General features: G+C 33.6%; 1 protein-coding gene across 2 annotated transcripts; it reads left to right on the top strand.

Annotated features, from left to right (window-relative positions):
- Positions 1 to 670: 670 nt before the first annotated feature.
- On the top strand, positions 671 to 16214 carry gsk3aa (glycogen synthase kinase 3 alpha a). Of its 2 annotated transcripts, XM_019124281.2 has the most exons (10): positions 672 to 1031; positions 2500 to 2687; positions 3675 to 3758; positions 5313 to 5423; positions 6157 to 6287; positions 7241 to 7445; positions 10520 to 10615; positions 12100 to 12286; positions 13762 to 13839; positions 15852 to 16214. In XM_019124281.2, exons 1-10 carry the CDS (start codon positions 776 to 778, stop codon positions 15902 to 15904), a joined length of 1389 nt encoding a protein of 462 aa, XP_018979826.1. In that variant the 5' UTR covers positions 672 to 775; the 3' UTR covers positions 15905 to 16214. The 2 variants fall into 2 exon arrangements, with proteins under 2 accessions (XP_042601236.1, XP_018979826.1); XM_042745302.1 differs by lacking the exon at positions 13762 to 13839 and having other exon boundaries at positions 671 to 1031.
- The last annotated feature ends 1260 nt before the right edge of the window (positions 16215 to 17474 follow it).

The following is a 17474-nucleotide window of genomic DNA, read 5'->3' as shown; positions in this document are numbered from 1 at the left end:
TAGATTTTTTTTTATTATTAATATGAGTCTAATTTGAATTCATTTTAAATGTTTTGTTTGCTAATTATTATTATTATTATACACAAATAACTAATTGTGCATGATAAAGTTGAAAAAGCATTGATTTAGAATACCATTTTAATATTTCTTATCTTTATCGGACCTCAAGTTTTATTTACAAGTAATAATGAACACATTATTGTATTAGTGTTTTTTAATATGAGTTTTATTTGAATTAATTTTAAATTATTTATCTATCTATTTGTAAATGATTTTTTTGTTATTATTATTATTATTATTATTATTATTATTATTATTATTATACATAAATAACTAACTGTGCATGATAAAGTTGAAAAAGCATTGATTTAGAATGCCATTTTAATATTTATTTTCTTTTTCGGACCTCAAGTTTTATTTACAAGTAATAATGAACACATTATTGTATTAGTGTTTTTTTAATATGAGTTTTATTTGAATTAATTTTAAATTATTTATCTATCTATCTATTTTTAAATGATTTTTTGTTGTTATTATTATTATTATTATTATTATTATTAATAACAACGTACAAAAATAACTAACTGTGCATGATAAAGTTAGAGGCAGTGACTCAGGTGTGTGACACCTGCTCCTGGAGTTGTTTGGAGTCGGATGAATATAGCGCGCCGAACTGCATTTCCCATGAGGCTGCGCGTGTTCTCAGCGCGTGAGAGAGTGGGTGAACGCGGAGGGTCGCGGCAAAAAGGTTTGTCATCTTTTCGTTTTTAACCCAATGTTTCACCCCGCAACAGGCCAAGTCGACGAGAGAACCGCTAAACCTCGCCCCACAGCCTCGGCACATTTTCAGTCAGATATGAGCGGCAGCGGGCGGCCCAGGACGACCTCGTTCGCTGAGCCTCAGGGGGCGTCCGGAGCCGCTGCAGCATCCGCCGGATCCGCCGCTGTCGTGGGGAGCAACGCAGGAAAGCCCGGGGTCTCGCAGGCCTCGGCGGACAGTTCATCTGCTTGCGCAAATTTAAAACTATCTAGTGAGTATATAAGCGAAGTTATCTCAGTTACGAGTGGACATATCGTATGGACATACCGTTTATATTACTGAACAGCACACCCATGTTTTCTTGATATTGACAGTTATGTCATCTTCACGAAACTAGCCTGAGCTAACCAAGAAAATTTGTCATAATTTTGAGTTAAATTATAAACCGAGAAATACTGACCAACTGTGCGGCGTAAACAGCCTTTTGGGACATTAACAAAAATTCCAGTGGCGTTACCATGGTACAGTGTTGGTTATATCATGGTACTTTTATATAACATGGTAACGTTACTGATCTCCATATGAATGTGCATTAGTATTTAAATGGAACATAAAATAATATAATGGTGCTACCAGAGAAAACTGTATTACAGTGGTCCCATACCCCAAAATAACACAACTTTACCATGGTAAGATGTAAGAAAACATGGCAGTACCCTAGTCAGTTGTGTAGTGCAATAATGGTTAGAGGATAATGCCGTCTTAGTAGGCAGCACACTACACTTATAATAAGAACAGCTGGTTGACAAGCATGTTCTTCCACAGTGCTGTTATTTAAGTGATTGTTTAAATGCTTTACTCGGCAACTTACTAGGTTGTAGGGCATGTTGAATAGGTGGTAACTACCCTTCCTGACACACCCTCTGTCATAATGTCCTGTGTGAAGGACACAGACAGGTCAGGCCCATATTTAGTGATATATGTGCCATGATTCATTTAGACTTGCACACTGTTTTTTACTAAGTACACTTGCATAAGTTTATGTCCAATATGCATATCATTCTACAGCTTTTATACCGCCTTTTGCAGTGACAGTGATGCTTACGGTAAATGACCTTTTTTAATCATAATATGTGACCCTGGACCACAAAACCAGTCATAATGGTAAATTTCTCGAAAGTAAATAAATAAGCTTTCCATTGATGCATGGTATGTTAGGATTGGACAATATTTGCCCGAGATACAACTATTTGAATATCTGGAATCTGAAGGAGCAAAAAAATCAAAATACTGAGAAAATCACCTTTAAAGTTGTGCAAATGAAGTTCTTAGCAATGCATATTACTAATCAGAAATTAGGTTTGATATATTTTTGGTAGGAAATTTACAAAATATCTTAATGGAACATGATATTTACTTAATATCCTAATGATTTTTGGCATAAAAGAAAAATCGATCATTTTGACCCATACAATGTTTTTTTTTTGGGCTATTTCTAAAAATATACTCCAGCGACTAAAGACTGTGAATATATTTCCTTAACATTATGTTTCGAATCAGTATACCCTGTACATGCCAGATCGGTAGGAGTATATTTGTTTTAGAGAATAGCATTGCTGAATGAGTGTTCTTGCTGCAAGAACATCATCCCTGACTAAACTTTTCTGGTGCTTATTTGTCCGTTTACACCCAGGGAACAATCTGATCTAATCAGATCTAATGTCTCGAATGTGTTGTAGGAGACAGTGGGAAGGTGACCACTGTGGTTGCCACCCCAGGCCAGGGCCCGGATCGCCCGCAGGAGGTGTCCTACACCGATATCAAGGTGATCGGTAATGGCTCCTTTGGCGTGGTGTATCAGGCACGCCTCATTGACAGTCAGGAGTGGGTGGCCATCAAGAAGGTACTTCAGGATAAGCGGTTTAAGGTATGACACACCCTCACACAAGCATATAAATTCTTGCTGACTCGCTCTGTTCAATAACACAGTTTTTTTTAAGTGTAATTCCTGTAGGGCTAAATTCCTGTATACGTGTTCTCAACTGCCTAATTTGGTACACATGAAGTGTAATAGAGTTCGACTCATAGTCCTTGACTTCAACAACAACAAAAACACTGTAAATCCTAACCTAGCAATAGCACTTTTGCATGTGCTTATGTAATTAGCAAAGAGACTATCATTATAAACCGTAAGCGACATGGAATAGTTCATTTTTAATAGTTAACAGAACATATTTAAAATTTTATTTGGTAGTTAAAAATAAAGCAGAAAGAAATAATAATAGTTGAAAAACAAAAACTATATATATATATATATATATATATATATATATATATACACATTTTTATTAAACAATAAAATAAATAAAATGAAAAAAGAACATACCAAAATAATAAAACTAAAATTAATGTGAAAACATAAAAATAAAGGCAAATTCAAAATGTTAATAAATACTATAATAATATATAAATAATACTAGAATAACACTGATTGTGACCCAACAGTTGTAGAGGTAAAGATTACTTAAAGAGCAATGTATTATGCAAACTATAAGTGTTATAAATTCTTTATATGTTTTTTATATGTTATATGTCAGTCAACAGATGCTCTTCATTCAGAGTGACTGGCCTTACACTAATTGGGATCAGTCTTGGGTTAAGAGACCTTCTCAGTCTCAGTATTCTGTATTGAATATCTCACCAGTATGTTATTTGACCAACACCACTCTCTATTTCAGCTATACACTGCTAACCGTTTCCGTGACCCACATGTGCTGTCCACTACCAAACCTAACACTGTGTCCTCGAACGAGGCACTTAAACCCAGGCTGCTGTAGGGGAACTGACTGTGTGTAAATATTGTGACATCTCTTATCCCTGAGAGCTGCTAACAGTCTTTCTTCTGTGTTCGTGGAACCGAGAACTTCAGATCATGAGAAAACTGGACCACTGCAATATAGTGAGGCTGCGCTATTTCTTCTATTGCAGTGGAGAGAAGGTAAAAGAACTGAGACATTTGTTGCAAGAGCTCTACATTTATTAACACTACTGTTGAAAAGTTTGTGGTCAGTAGTTTTTTTATTTTTTTATTTATTATTTTTATTATTTTTCAGCAAGAATGTGTAATGCATTAAAATGATTTAAAGTGACAGTAAAGGCATTAATGATTTTAAAGAAAGAATCCTGGTTGCCACAAAAAAAATATGAAGCAGCACAACTGGTTTCAAAATTAGTGATAATAAGAAATGTTTATTGAGCATATTAGAATGATTTCTGAAGGTGATACTGAAGACTGGTGTAATGATGCTAAAAATTCAGCTTTGCATCACCGGAATAAATTACATTTTGAAATGTATTCAAATACAGTTGCTTTAAATTGTAATAATATCTCACTATATATATATATATATATATATATATATATATATATATATATATATATATATATATATATATATATATATATATATCTGTAAATATATATATATATATATTAGGGCTGTCAAATGATTAATCACGATTAATCACATCCAAAATAAAAGTTTTGTTTACATAATATATGTATGTGTACAGGGTATATTTATTATGTATATATAAATACACACACATAAATTATATATTTAGAAAATATTATACATGTATATACATTTATATATTTATATTCTTATATTTTATATTATATATAAATATATTTAATATATAAACATAACATATTCTTCTTAAATATATACATGCATGTGTGTGTATTTATATATATATAATAAATATACACAGTATACACACATATATTATGTAAACAAAACTTTTATTTTGGATGTGATTAATCGTGATTAATAATTTGACAGCCCTTATATATATATATATATATATATTTAATAAGAATATATTTTTTTTTACTGTATTTTGATCAGCCTTGTTGAAGCTAAAATACTTTTTTCAAAAGCTTTAAAAACTTACATGCCCCAAACTTTTGAATAGTCATGCATGTCATGAGAATATCTTTTAAATTAGGTTCAGAGAGTGTAGTTAAAAAGATAATGGTGACTCTTTTCATTCTGATAGCCTGTTCTATTGACAAGTATGTGCTTGTTGACTGTATGGGCATAAATAATGAGTTGGACCTGCTATAACAGCGTCCAGATTTCTGGGAAGTCTTTAAAAGTTAAAATATGGATACATGGGCTTTCCCTTATAGTTTTGGCCATGTAGTGTATTTTTGGCAGGTTCAATTCAATTTTATTTGTATAGCACTTTTCTCAATACTAAGCATTGCAAAGCAGCTTTACAGAAAATGTTAAGTTTCTACATTATATTTAAGAGTAGGTTATTAGGGGTGACTATGGCAGAAATGTACAGTAAGAATCATGCAGTTAGTTACAAATTACACGTAATCAAACAGAGGGTGAACACTATTAACTGCAGTGATTATATGTTGTGATTAAACATTGTGATTTAAGCAAAATTAGGTAGTTTTATATGTTGTTCCAGGGTTTGCATCATCTGGTTATTGTTTGTCATAATTTACAGAGGTTAATGTGTCTTTATTCTACAGAAGGACGAGGTTTACCTCAATCTGCTGCTGGACTATGTGCCTGAGACTGTGTACAGGGTGGCACGACACTTCAGCAAAGCTAAAACCATTATTCCCATCTTTTATGTGAAGGTGAAGTTGACTGAACAATTTTAACAAGGCAACACAAATCAAAATTGACCATTTTTATTCTCTATAAATGTTTTTGGTTTTATTGTGCACAATTCATCAGTTCATGCTGTTGATATTAAACTATGTTTGTAATGTATAGATCAATACGCACATGTGACTAGCAAACACAAGCAGCTTTCAGTTAAGTTAATGTTACTACAGTTAGAGCCATATTAGTTGGCAGAAGAATTAATCCTATCAAGATTAATGCATTTAACTGTTTGTCTACTGTTTTATTAGATATCTTTTATGTCGTCACTGTGGGAAAATCACTGACACATAGCCTCTCAAGGATTATTGCTTTAATATCTTTTCATGCTTCTGAGAAAACTCTTATTTTTGCTGACATAACCAAAGCCATATGGACAGGAAATAAATTAGATAATAATATCACTGCCTATGTTTCACAATCCAGTCCAGTCAAATTTTAATTATCTTGCCAGAATGGGTAAATGTGTGTGGGCGGAAATGTACAATTTTCCATTAGTATAATTTTTTTTTTTTTTTAATGCTTTGGAAAGGATAAAAAATAAATAATAATGAATAATAATAATAAAAAAGCTAAATAAAAAAAGAATACTGAATAATGTATAAATTAATGCATATTAATTTAATTACATTATTTAGGCTGATTAAGATATTGCCTTTTTTATTTAATATAAAGATGCTTACTTGTCGTCTTGTTTTCTCTTAGGTGTATATGTATCAGCTTTTCCGCAGTTTGGCCTATATCCATTCCCAGGGCGTGTGTCACAGAGACATCAAACCACAGAACCTTCTGGTGGACCCAGAAACAGCTGTTCTCAAGCTCTGCGACTTTGGCAGGTCAGTGCTGTGTGTGAGAGAGAGCGCGATGGCTTCTGATGGCTTCTCAAATGTGTCCTTCTGCCCGCCAGTGAACATTATGTTCAGTTTTAATGGGTGTTACACTATAATAGTCATTTTATTTTGAGAGTGCACCACTTTGTAAGTGTGGGCTTTAGTTGGTGTCTAGATTTGATGTGTATTGGCGATGCATTAACTCGCCCTGCCTCTGGTCTTTGTAAGTTATATTTGTTTTTGATAGTGCATTATTAAATATGTTAGCAAATGGCATTGTTCTTGTCCACGGTTCATTGACAAAAGCAATATCCATTCAGATATTGATGGGGCTGGTCAGATTGTCTCTCTGATGTGATCCTTTGTCCTCCAGGCCAAACTCTGGCTGCTTTTTCTGATGGATATCAGTATTTTTTCAAAGCTGCTTTTATGACAACCACTTCAACCCTTGGATGCTAGGCAGATGTGTTGACCACTGTAATCCAGACCTCATTTGTTTAAAATATTGCAATTTGTGATTGTGTAAGGCACTTGATGGCATTCAGACCGTTAGGTTTTCTTTTGAGGAAACATGAAGACTGCTTTTTGTGTCTGTAAAAAAGTGGACAATTTGGCAACTCAGAGGCTTGAAAATAGTTATTTGGCTGAGTGGAGAGATGCACATCAGACTGGAATAATCGCTCTGTTTGAAAGCGAAACAGCTGTATTGAATTTAGCTGCACTTCTATCATTCAGGCATGTTTTAGTCCATTCGTTTTTATTTTCTTTAATTTGAAAAATTACAAAGCATTCAAAGCCGAATACCACTGCATGAACAATAGTAGTGAAATACTCACTTTTCTACTAGGATGGAGGGAGATTTTTATGGTATTGTTTTGTTGAGGAGCTAGAAATCTTTCATTTTTTTCATACTGACTGTCTGATTTAAGTTTTTCTCATAATTCAAATCTGTCTCTCAGTGCAAAGCAGCTGGTGAGGGGTGAGCCCAACGTCTCTTATATCTGCTCACGATACTATCGTGCCCCTGAGCTCATCTTTGGTGCGACAGACTACACCTCCAACATTGACATCTGGTCAGCTGGATGTGTGCTGGCCGAACTGCTGCTGGGGCAGCCCATCTTCCCTGGAGACAGTGGTGTGGACCAGCTAGTGGAGATCATAAAGGTAAACCTAACCCTTTTGAGCTGTAATTTTATATTCAGTTCAACACTCTTAGGCAAAGTGATTTATAATGATTTTTAAAAACAAAATTAATACTTTTATTCAGCAAGGGTGCATTAAATTAATCACAAGTGACAAGTACAAAGACATTTGTAAAGTTAAACAAGATTATTATATCAAATGAATGCTGTCTTTTCTAGTAATCAATAAATCCGAAAAATTAATGCATCACAGGTTTCACAAAACTAGGAAGCAGCTCAACTGTTTTCAACATCGATAATAAGTGTTTCTTGTGGAGCAAATCAGCATATTAGAATGATTTTCAGCTTGAAAATTCAGCTTTGAAAATTACATTTTAAAATATATTCAGTTAGAAAATTTTAAAGGGGTCATATGATGCGATTTCAGTTTTTCTTTTCTCTTTGGAGTGTTACAAGCTCTTGGTGCATAAAGAAGATCTGTGAGGTTGCAAAGACTAAAGTCTCAAATCCAAAGAGATATTCTTTATAAAAGTTAAGTCAACCACACCCTCCTACAACGGCTTGTTCTAATACGTTCCCACATGTCTACGTCACTACATGTGTATGGTATATGTGGCCAACCAGAGTGTGCTTTCTACCACCGTGAGTGCCGCCGCGTCTGCAAAGTGCATTTGCAGTTTTGACTGCTGAGTGGAGCTTTAACCACAAGTTATCAAGCAAACGCATCAAAGCACATTTTCGCAAATAGCCGTCAGCTTTGCCTCGCTGGTGTGTTACATTTGACAGCTGCAGTCAGAGGAAAATGAAAGAAAAACACTAGTTAAAATTTTTAATATTCACAGATAAAACTTTAGTAGTCTACTTAATAAGTTATGTTCGTTTCTTAGAATGAATAAAACAGAATAAAACACGCACATACTTTATTTATTTTGACAGATAACTACTTGGGGAAAAGATATCTTTCTGTACACTGATTAAAATGTTGCCTGTTTTATAAATGATTTCCATTATTTTAGCAAAACATGAGGCACTGAATAATTTCGCTCTCATTATTTAGGCCAAACTTAAACACGAAACTAATAAATTAAACCTGGCCATGATTTAGCAAAATCATTGAAACTGAAAAGAATGGACGGATTAATAAAATGTCCTGATGTTTAAACTTAAGATATCCCAATATAATCAACAAAGTGCACACAATGTAAAAAACAGCTTCATTAATTAACAACTTCAGTGATTTTTTTAAGGGAGCCTTCTTAACTTGCTTTCATACAATTTAAGTAAAACTCAAAAAAAAAAAAAAAAAAAATTGCAGCCGCATTTAAATGGAGGAGTGTATTCTATTACTTAAAATATAATAGTGCAAGATTTGCACGGCGCGCATGATGCTTAATGCGATGCACAACATTTATTCTAATTTGTCTACATATTTTCTTCATTACAAATCTTTTTTTGGTTTTATTTTGTATCATTGCATGTAAAAAATAATTAACTTTGTAATGCATATGTAACCTAAAAGAAATGTGCTCTTTTACTATTCATATTCAGGTGTTTGTGCGTAAAATTATTGATGTGCATGCATGACAGGGGAGTGCCCTCGCGATCATATTTTTTTTTCTTTTTCTTTTTTTTTTCTCAAATACTCCCTGATTATGCACATCCTGTGAGATGAGTCAGCACCGTGAATTGCATCTTGCAGCCAACAAGAAAACATTAGTTTATTAATAAATAATTAAAATGTCTCCTTTTCACAATTATTAGGCTACTTCTGCCTGTGCTTTGTGGCAAACTTAATGCATGTGCTTGAGCACGGAATAGCTAAGGCTCATTATGGATTAGATTGTGTTAATTTATTACAAACGTGCGATTAGTTGAATAATGACTTAAATGAACGACTACTAGTAACTAGAAAAATCTTACGTGGGGGGGCAGATCTATTAAATACCCTCTAGACATCTCTGTTAAAGTTTTTAAAGCATTTTATACACGTTTGTATAAATTCTGCTTTCAGAACGGTCCGTGATGGAGAGATGCCTTAACATTGATTTTTCCTCTATAACACAAAAACTTTATAAAATTTATATTTTATGTTTTGAGAATGGTCAACCCCTCTCCAGTCTGCAGATATTGTTGCTTCTGGTTTGTGCATTGTAAATCACAGAAAGTCTACAAAATGTTGTCTCCCAAAACCTCTATGTCTTTTTTGTCACGTCCGTAATGCACGTATATTTCCCAAATCTAAAATAGCCTGTAAAACACGTTCATATACGGATAAATGCCTTTTTTTTGCGGAGAAAAGGGACTGTTTCCTGTGAGAGTAGCCTACAATGCCGGTGTCTGTTTCTATAAAGTGGGGCAATTCCAACTTTGCAAGGATGGTCTGGCGCTTCTGACTCACAGCCTGTAAGTACGTTTAAATATTTAAAGGATTTGCCACTGATGATTCAAATGTGAGTTTTGAGCAGTGTAGAGTAGCGCTTGTTGTTTGTTATTTCTCCGACATGCAGACATGGTTTTATGTTTACGCGGCACAATACACAACACAGCACGTAAAAACACAGTATAAGTCATTATAATCAGTAATTATGTCCCCACTGGATGCAACAAATGCCTCGTTTGTAATGGGTTTTATTGGTTTTGTCTCGTCAAGCCGGGACACACGGCATGACAGTACGGTAAGGGGCTTAAAATGTCCGTCACATGCTTGAGGCATTCGGCCAATCACAACATACTGGATAGCTGACCAATCAGAGCACACCTCGCTTTTCAGAACGATGAGCTTTTTTAAAAATAAATGCATTTCAGAAAGGCTCGGCATAGAGGAGAAATAATAATGTACAGTATGTGGAAAATAATGTGTTTTTTAACCTTAAACCGTATAAACACATTTCATTACAGCAAATACACAAAATAATGTTCTTTTTAGCAACATCATATGAACCCTTTAAATTGTAATAATATTTCACAATATTGCTCTTTCTATTTTTCTGCAGCCTTGGTGAGCATTAGAGACTTCTTTCAAAATCCTTGAATGCTAGTGTTTTTTTTTTACTTTAACCCAGCATTCTTTACGGATGTTTCTGTCTGTCCGTTCAGATACTTGGAACACCCACAAGAGAACAGATCCGTGAAATGAACCCGAACTACACAGAGTTCAAATTCCCACAGATCAAAGCACATCCATGGACCAAGGTAAAATCTCACACAAATATCTGACTCACATCTACAGCCAAAGCCATGAGGTATCAGTTAGCAGAGTTACAAAACTGGCTTATAAATATTCTCAAGTAACAACTTTTGACAGTCTGCAAGTTTACTGCTTGTTCTGTCCAAGAGACAGGAAGAAACCATCTGACCGACATGTAATGTAACAATCTGAATAACTTGCTTACCTTTTGATGTTCATACATGTTCATTTCATACTATAATAAATAGAAGTATAGAGAAAGATATTACGGGTTCACGTGCCACTCTAACTGAGGCACTAAAGCAATCACTCATCGCAAATTAATGAGCGCCAAAACGGTATTTATTGGTTGAATATCGTTAGAAATTTGGGAGCATTTTAAAGCTGATGCTTTGTTTAATAAAGGGTAACATAGCACAAAGCTTATTGTGATTAATGGATGGGAAGTGTGCTACAAATAATATGAAGTGTTCATTAACAGAACACAGCATATAGACAATAGATCTTGATAACAATAAGCTATATTAGTGTTGATTATAAATGAGAATTGTTAACGATGTTGTTAATGTCCACACAGGTGACAGCTTTACCTGTATGAAATAAACACTGCTTTTCTGCACTTTTATTTCACACGTCTGTCATTTTCAATCTCTCTCATGCAACACAACTGGAGATTTGGACTGTTTGAAAGCCTTTTTCCCACTAAAACTTTGATGCACATCATCTCAGTTTATCACATCAACACAACAATCGCAAAACAATCAGGAAAAAAGGCATTACATGCAAATTCTTAGATCATAACGTAAATTTATATAGTCACCAGTGGCGACCTCAGCAAAAACTTTGCAAAAGTGACCGCTATCCTCAATAAGACCCTGTTTCAACAAAACCCAACCACAGCAAACTTCACAAAGCCAACATCTGTGAAGGAGCTGCAGTTGCTTAAAATGTAATCACAGACACCAATGCTGTGATTCATTGGTGATTTCACATTGTGCATTTAAACTGGAGACTATTCAAAAGTTGTATAAATCTATTCTAAAAAGGTTAGAGGTTATATATATATATATATATATATATATATATATATATATATATATATATATATATATATATATATATATATATATATATCTATAATATATATATATATAATATATGTGTATATGTGTGTGTATATGTGTGTGTATATATGTTTATGTCTGCTAGGGGTTCACAATATTTAAAGTGGCACTGTATGTATGAATGTATGATGCTAGGGGTTACATACATATATATATATTATATATATATATATATATATATATATATATATATATATATATATATATATATATATATATATATATTATATATATATATATATATATATATATATATATATATATATTTTCAGTGAGTTTCTAATTTCAGTTTAGCTGTCTGTTAACTCTAGCGTTGTTTCCTCTCGATTAACTTAATTTCTCTTTCTTATGTCATTCCTCCACAGGTGTTTAAACCAAGAACTCCTCCTGAGGCAATAGCCCTGTGCTCTCGGCTGTTAGAGTACACGCCAGTGACACGACTGTCTCCGCTCCAGGCTTGCGCTCATGCCTTCTTTGACGAGCTGCGCCAACCTGGCACCCGTCTGCCCAGCGGTCGAGAGCTGCCTCCGCTTTTCAACTTCACCTCCACAGGTGAGTCACTGGAGCCTTTCATGCGCATCCTTTGCAACACACTTCTCACTGATTGCATACAGGAGTCATCCAAGTGACGCATCTCAGCAAAACAGATTTCTGTAGGATTAGTTTCAGTTTTAGCCATATGTTATTCATACTCGGAACAAGGATCCAGATCAGTATTTAATCCGCCTTTATTGTAAATCCAGCAGTGAGAATCATTAAATGATGAGGAGACATGAGAAATCCCTGCACCAGACCATTTATTAAAACTAGCCTGTTCAGAGCTGAAGCAGTATCACGTCAAGCTATAACCACCTGCATTTATGTGTTATATCAACATCGTTTTCTCACTTTGACCTGTCCTGATAGAAGACAGTATGTTAGCCAATTATTCATTTACATACGCTGCCATTCAAAAGTTTGGGGTCTTATTTAATTTTTTTAATGAAATTAAATAAATGCTTTTTACTTATTCTGAAAAAATGTATCACTGTTTCTACAAAAACATTCAGCAGCACAACTGTTGTCAGGATTGATACTATGTCTCTTGAGCCAAAAATCAGCATATTAGAATGATTTCTGAAGGATCATGTGACACTGAAGACTGGAGTAATCCTGATGCTACAAATGTAGTTTATTCAAAATAAAAAATTCATGTTCAAAATTATTTTAAATTGTAATAATATTTCACAATATTACCATTTTACAATGTGTCAAAAAAAGTGTAGCCTTGATGAGCATAAAAGACATATTTCAAAAACATTAAATTTAAATTATATACTATAGACCCCAAACTTTGAAAGGTGAAAAAAGATAAGTTATTTGTCTTTATTTACTCACCGTCATGTCTGTGCATAATTGACATGTATGATGTTCTTCAATGCAGCACAAGATGTTTATCACTGAATAGTGATTTAAATTTCAAATATATAATATATTGATTTCAGAAGACCTCAGAGGGAGTCCTTTATAATAATTTTATGATACTTTTACATCCTTTTTTTGAAGCTTGAAAGCTTTATTCCCTATGGAAATTAATTGCACGGCCAGTACAAATCTCTTTTTGTGATCTGCATAAGAAATAAAATAACACAAATTTGAAAAGACGTGAGTGTGCGTAAATTATGACAGATTTTTCATTTATGGATGAACCAGTCCTTTAATTCTAAGGGTTAGAGAGAGGGCGGCAAATGGTGATGTAAAACTAAATTACAGCTACGTTTGATGCAAGAAACCTTGACTTGTATAATTGGACTTCAGGGATGAAAATTAAATACTACAGAAGCGATTGAGAGGAGACTAGCAGCACTTTGCTCAGCTCCTCCAAAATATCCTGTTGCTTTTCTTTATGTGGATTTTTTTTTTTTTTACCATTCAACTCAGAGGTAGTTTGTGTGAAACATTTCTGTTCTTAAGACCTTTTGATATTTTTATTCTTTGTTCATTCCACTTAGAGGTCTGTCAACAGAGTGTTTCTCTCTTTATTTCAGAGCTGATGATTCAGCCGCAGCTCAATCCCTCTCTCATTCCACCTCATGCCCGCGCACAGACCGTAGCTTCCTCCAGCGGTAATGTTGTTATCCTTCTCACTGATGCTGTGGGAGTGGGTGGGGTTAAGACAACATTAAATCAAAACTCACTTAATCAATTAACTTAATGTTAATAAAGCCTTCCTGTTCTTTATAGCGCACAATTAATCCGTGTATTTATTCCAATTAGAAAAATGCTGCTTCTCATTATCTTTCACGGACAATAACTGTCCCTGCTTCTGAAATTACTTTTCTGATGTAGTAATATCCTACTTGGGTATTAATTTAACTCATGTTAATCTACCATTCTTTTAGTCTCTTATGCTTACCAAGGCTGCATTAATGTTAATAATATATATTATATTCCTGTGTATTCAATAATATTTATTCCTGTGATGCAAAACTGAATTTTCAGCATCATTACTCCAGTCTTCAGTGTCACATGATCCTTCAGAAATCATTCTGATTTGCTGCTTAAGAAATTTTTTATTGTTATAAATATGTGGTGCTTAATACTTTTTTGGAACCGTGATGCATTTATTTTCTGTATTCTCTGATGAAAAAGTATAAAAAGATCGGAATTTATTTGAAAAATAAATATTTGTAAATAAATATGTCAATTTTGATCAATTTAATGAATCCTTGCTGAAAAAAAGTGTGTGTGTGTGTGTATATATATATATATATATATATACACACACACACACACACACAGTACAGGTGAAATGTTTGGAAACATTACTATTTTTAAATGTTTTTGAAAGAAGTTTCTTCTGCTCATCAAGCCTGCATTTATTTGATCAAAAATACAGAAAAAACAGTAATATTGTGAAATATTATTACAGCTTAAAATAATAGTTTTCTGTTTGAATATACTTTAAAAAAATAATTTATTCCTGTGATGCAAAGCTGAATTTTCAGCATCATTACTTCAGCCTTCAGTGTCACATGTAACATCCAGTCTATCACATGATCATTTAGAAATCATTCTAATATTCTGATTTATTATGAGTGTTGGAAACAGTTCTGCTGTCTAATATATTTGATGAATAAAAGGTTAAAAAGAACTGCATTTATTCAAAATAATTTTTTTTTTCTAATATATATTCTAATAATATATTTTCTTTACTATCACTTTTTATCAATTTAACACATCCTTGCTGAATAAAAGTATTGATTTTATTTAAAAAAAGAAAGAAAAAAAATTACTGACCAGTAGTGTATATTGTTATTACTAAATATTTATATTTTAAAAACATAGCTTCTTTTTTTTTTTTTTTACTTTTTATTCATCAAAGTATCCTAAAAAAGTATCACATGTTCTGAAAAAATATTAAGCAGCAGAAACTGTTTCCAACTTTGATAATGAATCATCATATTAGAATGATTTCTAAAGGATCATGTGATAATGATCCTAAAAATTCAGCTTTGCATCACAGAAATAAATGATAATTTAAAGTATAATAAATTTAAAAACAATTATTTTAAATTGTAATAATATATCACAATATTACATTTTTTTTTCTGTATTTTTGATCAAATAAATGCAGGCTTGATGAGCAGCAGAAGAAACTTCTTTCAAAAACATTAAAAATAGTAATGTTTCCAAACTTTTGACCTGTACTGTGTATATACATATTATATACTGTTTTATTTACAGTCTCGGAAAATATTTTTACAGTATACCAAATTTATGGTTTTTGTTTTGTTAATATGTTTGTGTTATGTGTATTTTTGTTTTTTGTTTATATATTATGTGTGATACATGTATATATTTAAGAAAAATATGTTATGTTTAAATATTAAATATATTTATATATAATATAATAATATAAATATATTATGTAAACAAACTTATTTTGGATGCGATTAATCGCGATTAATCTTTTGACAGCATATATATTTATATTTACTGCCTTACTGTCGATATTTATCTTACTGACCCAAATCTTTGAACACTAGTTATTATAACATTTTGTGTGTTTATGCCTTGTGTTTGCTGATCACACTGACAAATATTTTTTGATTTTGTCCCCTTTATTCTCTGCCAGATGGCTCTGAAGGTTCTGTACAGCCCGGATCTACTCTGACCAACAGCACCTGAGGCTGTCTCCCAAAAAAATCAAGCTTACACACCACAGCATCTGAGCCACCTCAGCGCACATCTCTCCCTCTGACAAACACACACACAGTCTTACACGCTTTTTACCTCATACACGGCTTCTCCTCCCTATAGCTCTAATTCACACATTTCCCGTCTGATTCAGGCGTCAGTTACCAGTTCCTGCACGGCGTTCTGGGAAACCCAATGTTTGCTGACTGTTGAACAAGCTTGCAGTCTACAGAGAAACATACTGGACACACACATACACACCAACACACTGCCATGCACATGCAACAAACAAGAAAAAAAAGATTGTAATGATTTTTTTTGCTTATGTTTGTTTAGGTTTTTAGTGTTGGTAGATCTGTGTAGTAAAGCTCACGCGCAACCATAACGCAACACCATGTGTGTTTTGAAGGTCAAATATGATTGGTTCAGTGGCTAGGGGCGGGTCCTCTGTCTTAATTTGTAACTTAATTTATTTCAATCAAAGTTATCGGTGGATGTTTCCCCTTGATTTGTTTAGGAGTAACACTCTTGTCCCTCTCAATATCCCTATCCGGTATAAAATACACTTCGCAGGGAGCAAGCAGTCACGGTAAATGATGTATCTTGTTGTAAATGTCAAGGAAAAGAGGCAAGACTATATGTGGTGGTTTTATACAGTTATTTTATTGTATTTTAAAAAATGAGAATAGTATCTTGCTTTTACCTTCTAGCAAATATATTTATTATTTTAAAATGGTGAATCGAATGGACTTTTGAGGAAGCATCTGCAGTCGTTTCCCTGTGGAGCAAATGAAAAGCTAGTTGAGAAAAGGTTTAACGCTGTTGTTGGCCATTAAGAAAGGAAAGAAAGAGGTATGCAAGACAGTAGCCTGTTAATATTGTTGTACTGAACTGAAGTGACTTTATATTCCTGGGCATTTAATTATCATTAACTGTTAATGATGCTCTGGGTCTAGGCTTAATTTATGCTTGTGAGATTACGAAGTCTTCATCTGTTCCGTTCAAAGTCATTTTTAGGTGACGTCAGGTTTCATAATTCAGTGTTTCATTCAGTACGTTTTCTTTCTGTTTTAGCATTGCGGTCTATGTCATTTTTACGATAAATTAAGCTATTCCTAAGGACTTTGTGGTAGAACAGTTCTAGAATATGTTTGTGAATCCACACACGAGTTGAAAATCGTAACGTCAAATGGTCTCAGTCAACCGCCTCGATCCACAAACTGTCCAAAAATTACTGATATCTTATTTTCTTCTGTTAGGCTCTCAATAAACCCTGTTCTGAAGCCCTGGAGGCCCCTTCTTCCAACCTTCTGTGACGCTCATGCTATTCTCCTGTTCTTTTTCATTAGTCTTTTTATGTTGTTCAGTGGGTGTGGTTTAACCAGGTTTGCTCCACCCGCCTGTTTGTAAATATACTTCAGTTTTTAAGCTCTGTGTAAGATGTAAATACCGACACTGTACCACTTTTGTGTTTTCATGTCTTTCTCTCCCTTCCTCTCTCTCGGGCTGTCTCCTCTTAGCTCTGAAGAGCTCAACATCCGTTTTTTTTAGTCATTTACAG

This window comes from Cyprinus carpio, chromosome B19, assembly GCF_018340385.1.
Source record: "Cyprinus carpio isolate SPL01 chromosome B19, ASM1834038v1, whole genome shotgun sequence".
In the NCBI taxonomy this organism is placed as follows: Eukaryota; Metazoa; Chordata; class Actinopteri; order Cypriniformes; family Cyprinidae; genus Cyprinus; species Cyprinus carpio.
Note: the sequence above shows the minus strand (reverse complement) of the source record. Positions and strands in the feature narration are given on the sequence as shown.